Source organism: Echinops telfairi, unplaced genomic scaffold (genome assembly GCF_000313985.2).
Source record: "Echinops telfairi isolate 266 unplaced genomic scaffold, ASM31398v2 ScPeMD7_7473;HRSCAF=8511, whole genome shotgun sequence".
NCBI classification, from domain to species: Eukaryota; Metazoa; Chordata; class Mammalia; order Afrosoricida; family Tenrecidae; genus Echinops; species Echinops telfairi.
This window is the reverse complement of record NW_022111377.1, coordinates 8,860,314-8,865,306: the sequence shown is the minus strand read 5'-3', so window position 1 is coordinate 8,865,306 and position 4,993 is coordinate 8,860,314. Positions and strand designations below refer to the sequence as shown.

The following is a 4,993-nucleotide window of genomic DNA, read 5'->3' as shown; positions in this document are numbered from 1 at the left end:
ACGACCCCTTTGGGGATCGAATGACCCTTTCATAGGCGTCACTTAAGACCACTGGAAAACACATACCATATTTCCAATGGTCTTAAGAATGGAGACACCGCTCTATCCGTCTCCAGGGTGGTTGGCCCCCATGCAGATACACCCACTTGCAGATACGCCCACATATGAGTACCCAGTATGAAGACTGTTACCCATGCTCTGCCATGCTTCAAGACAAAATTTCATTGATTTGTAGTTAGAAATAAATATTTCACAATGTATAATTACATATTGTTTTGTGATTAATCACTATGCTTTAATTATGTTCATTTGGTAACAATGAAAATACATCCTGCCTATCAGATATTTACATGATGATTCATAACAGTAGCAAAATTACAGTTATGAAGTAGCAACGGAAATAATTTTATGGTTGGGGGTCACCACCACATGAGGAACTGTATGAAAGGGTCACGGTACTAGGAAGGTTGAGAACCACTGCTCTCTTTATGGAAGTAGAAAGCTTCCTCTTTCTCCCTCTGAGCAGCTGGTGGTTTTGTACTACTGACCTTGCAGTTCACAGCCCAACTAGAGAAACTCCAAAGTTATCATTAAAATTCTGTAGAACATCAAGAGGACTGAGCTGCAACTATTTTTACTTCTATCACTCTGATTCAAATCCCAGGACAGAACAAAAGAAAAACCAAAACCTTACCATCAGGGCCTGATATGTCATCTTGATTTATGGTCACCAAGATTATAACAAGCAGTGGGCGAGGCAGGAATCTCCAAAGCTGAGTTATGAGGAAGGGAGAATGGATGGTGGACAGGCAAAAACAAACCCTGACAACCGAAGAAGACGTCACATCTACAATGTCCATGCAGTGGCAATAACAGGCTCCTTTCCATTTGCCCAGGGAGGAGTCTGCCCCGAGGGTGGACAAAGGATTTCCAAGCCCAGTTAGAGCAGTGAGAAAAGTGGACAAGGACATTTTCTCAAGGAAAAGTATTTCCAAAGACTTTGTTAGGTAAACTTGGTTCCAGTCATCTTTAAGGAACTTAAGGTGGCTTTACAGAAATATTTTCTATTTGTGTCTTTTTGATAACTTTACGTTTTGACAGGGAGGAAGTGAGATAAGTGATGGCACGTTGTGAGATTACAAAGGATGAGTTGAAACAAAATGTGTATGAATTGTTAAATGTAAAACAGATGTGTGATCTACTCTGTAAGCCTGCATCAAATTCACACAAATGTGTTAACTGTACAAAAAGGTAGGGGTGGATGAACCAAGATGACCCAATTGTTTTAAATAGAAGTAAATCTACCAAATTCAAAAGGTTATTCAGTTGCCCTGGAAGGGCTAGAGAAGGAAAAGAGAAATAATAAAATAGGCATGATTTCAGTTGATCTAAAATGAGAGTAGACATGATGAGAGAAAAATACTCTAGCATATTCCTTAACTGCATAAATGTAGCTCAAATGTGAAATGTGTGCACACATAATAGAATGGCCGAATGACCAGCAATGCTAAATGCTAACATGGATGTAGAGCAAACAGAACCTTCCAACCTAACACAAATGTTGGGCCAATTTGTCGTCTTGTTCACTGTATACATCTTCGTTGTACATGCGGGGAGAAATACAGGTATAGGTGTGTTGTTGCTGCCTGTCCCTGCACTATCCTCACGATCATTGCTATCTCTGAGCGCCTTGTTGCAGCCACTGTGTCCATCTATCTGCTGGGGATCTTCCTCGCTGCCACTGACTTTTTATTTCAACAAGCCTGTGTTAGTCTGGGTACTTTGAAGAAACAAATCCACAGAAACTCATCCCAACCCAGTGCTGTCCAAGCCCACAAGTCCAACATTAACCCATATGTCCCACACCAATCCATAAAGTCTTCCTCCATCTCACAAAACAGACACAACGACGCCGACTGCAGGAGGAAAGTCGAATCAGTGAATGTGTAAGCATCTCAGCACTGGCAGGGGTCGCCACACGGATGCTCCAGCACCCAGAGCTCCATCAGGATAGGCCCACGTGGCTTCTCCTTGGGGATGTCTTGCAGGAAGTCAGCCTAGCAAGTTGAAGCTTAGAACTGCTAAGGTAGCTGCACCCTGGTCCGACCATCACAAAGCAAGAGACCCAAGAATTTGAAAATTAAGGCTCACCAAGCCATTTTTCCCTCCGCCCTTCAATTAATCCCACATGTGTTTATCGGCCAGGTTGGCACAATAAACTAAGTCAAAGCCTAATGGTCCTTCTCTAGGGACTGAGCCTTCCTGATAACATGCCCAAGATGTGGGAGATGAAGTGTCATCATGCTCACTTCTAACTGTATTTATCCCAAGTCAGATTTATTCATTGTCCCCATGGTATATGAATATATACCAATACCATAATTCAAAGGTGCCAATTCTTCTTCAGTCCTCCTTATTCATTGCCCAACTTGCACATGCAGATGAGATAATTGAAAATACTGTGGTTTGAGTTAGACATTTCTTAGTTCTATATTATCAAGACATAGGTATAGGCATGGATGTATTATTTTCTTTCATAGCCACAGTTCAATGATCAAAATCATGAAATTTCAACATTGATATTATTATTTAGTCCCTAGCCTATATTTAAATGTATACATCACAATAGTGTGTCCTTTATGGCTATTTTATTTCTTAGTCCAAGAACCAACCTGGCGACTTTGAGTTGGCATCGACTAGAAGGGCTACGTTGGATACTCGAGTCGACACGTTCTACCTGGGGGACGATGCAAAGATGGCGGTCCGCTGTCGGTTTCCGGAGGGATTACAACCCTGGAAAATCCTGAAGGGACAGCTTTACTCTGTCCTATAGGATTACTGTGAGGAAGATTCACTCAAGTCCAACGTGTTTGACGTTTTACTGAGCACGTACTACATGCTGAAACATGGCGCATTCCAGGAGGTAGTTGGCGCGAGGCTGGGGCCTGTGACGCGGTGGGCAGAGCCGCCCGCATGCCCTAGTTGAAGTGACCTGCGCAGGCGGCGTGCTCCGGCTGGCCTCCCACGCCCCAGCTCAAGCCCCGCCCCCTTTCTGTGGGCGGACCAAGCTAACGCCCAATGAAGAAGGAGGTGGAGCTTGATCGACACGTGTCCATCATCAGGTGGGTGGGGCTAACCTGATCCTAGGCCGCTACTTCCGAGTTTCCTCAGGCCCTTCGCTGCATCTGGGGAAGGAGTAGGAGACGTCGGACGGCCCTGTGGGCTTGTATACTGTGTGGCCTTATTTAATACTCAAAGACCTGCAAAGACTAACTTAGAAAGGTGATTGCTGCAAACCAGATTGCTACTACCTAAACCTGACTGCTAGATCCTGTTGTAAATCTTCAAGAAGGAAGCAGGTAGAACATGGAACAGCAAATGAAGAAAAGATTGAGAAAAAGTTGCCATAAGGGCCTAGGTGAAAGGGCCTTTGTTGAGACTAAGCCAAACCAAGTGAACTCTGGCCCCGTGCTGCAGGCAGAGGAGGAACCTGCTAATACAATGTGGGCCTTATGTGATGAAGGCGGCGTGCACGCTGACACTGGTCAGCAGGCAGTTGACGAGCCCTTCCCTGAGTGTTACGTTGAATGCATAATAGGAGGTGAGTTTTCAGAACCCATCCTGGAAGAAGACTTGATTCTTAAATCCTTGGAATACCCGAAAGAAGAATCAAAACAAACCCTTTCTCAACAGGTTCTTGGAGAAAATTCACTTCTTGGAGACAACTCACTTGAATGCTCTTTGGAATACACCAAAGAAGGGGCCAGACCAAACCTTTCTCAACGGTTTGCTGAAGAGAATTCACCTGTGTATTCGGAGTACATGACTGGCAAGAAGCTTCCCCCTGGCGGAATACCTGGTGTTGACTTATCTGATCCTAAACAACTGACAGAATTTACTAGAAAGAATCCGAGAAAAAATACAGAACTTGATGATCAAAAAACACTCCCCTGTCCTCAGGATGAATGTCCAAGGAGGTTTAAGGATAAGTCCTCCCTGAGAAAACATCTCCTAGTTCACGGTCCCCGAGACCATGTCTGTGCAGAATGTGGGAAAGCTTTCACTGAGAGCTCAAAACTGAAGCGACATTTTCTGGTGCACACCGGAGAAAAGCCCTACCGGTGCACATTTGAAGGGTGTGGGAAGCGCTTTTCCCTGGACTTTAATTTGCGCACACATGTACAAATCCACACTGGTGAGAGACGCTTTTCGTGCCCCTATCAAGGCTGTTACCGGAAGTTTATTCAGTCAAGTAACCTGAAAGCTCACATCTTAACTCATGCAAAGGCCAAAGTATAGGTGGGAGAGTAGTCCTCAAACAGGATAAGCATCTTAAGGATAAATATGCCTCTTGATTAGTGTTTCTTAATGAGTCTTATTATTTAAAAAAATCTATAAAGCTTTACTTTCAATGTTACTAAGATACTTTTGATTTTAACTTTTTAATTTCCAGCTATTTAGCTTGTGCCTTTTAGGAATGTACCTAATACTATCTTTGACGACTCTAGAAATTAAAAATTTTGCAGTAAATTAATAATAAATGGATGTGTACTTACACATTTCAAATTCATAATGAATTTGAAAGTGATATTTTTATGATTCTATGATTGTATCAGACATATACGGCGTACATTTGATATACTGTTAATCAAGTTCAATCCATTTTACATATATTAAAATAATCCCAAATATGCTAAACTGAAGTAAAAAATAAAGCTGCTTTAAAAAGAAAAAAAAAAAGAACCAACCTGGCTTCATACATTACATTTAGTTGTCATATCTATGTAGTTTCTGTGGCAGATTTATTACTTCTCTAATTGAGAGGTAGGCCTAAGTCCACCCATGCTTTGGCCAATAGAAATGACACTGTGGAGGGGCTGGCCCCAATCCCTACTACTACGTGGACCCCTGCCCCTCCCCCAGAAGAATTTATTTCAAACGATGGCACTGAATCTGCTGCTCCAGGAGATGGACATATCTGATCGGAGCACAC

General features: G+C 42.9%; 1 protein-coding gene across 1 annotated transcript; it reads left to right on the top strand.

Moving 5' to 3' along the window:
- Positions 1–3,366: 3,366 nt before the first annotated feature.
- On the top strand, positions 3,367–4,299 carry LOC101663241 (zinc finger protein 42 homolog). Its single transcript, XM_004712644.1, has one exon. It carries the CDS (start codon positions 3,367–3,369, stop codon positions 4,297–4,299), a length of 933 nt encoding a protein of 310 aa, XP_004712701.1.
- The last annotated feature ends 694 nt before the right edge of the window (positions 4,300–4,993 follow it).

Excerpts from the sequence above, each read along its gene's own strand:
- LOC101663241 (XM_004712644.1), top strand. The coding sequence starts at position 3,367 with ATGGAACAGCAAATGAAGAAAAGATTGAGAAAAAGTTGCCATAAGGGC.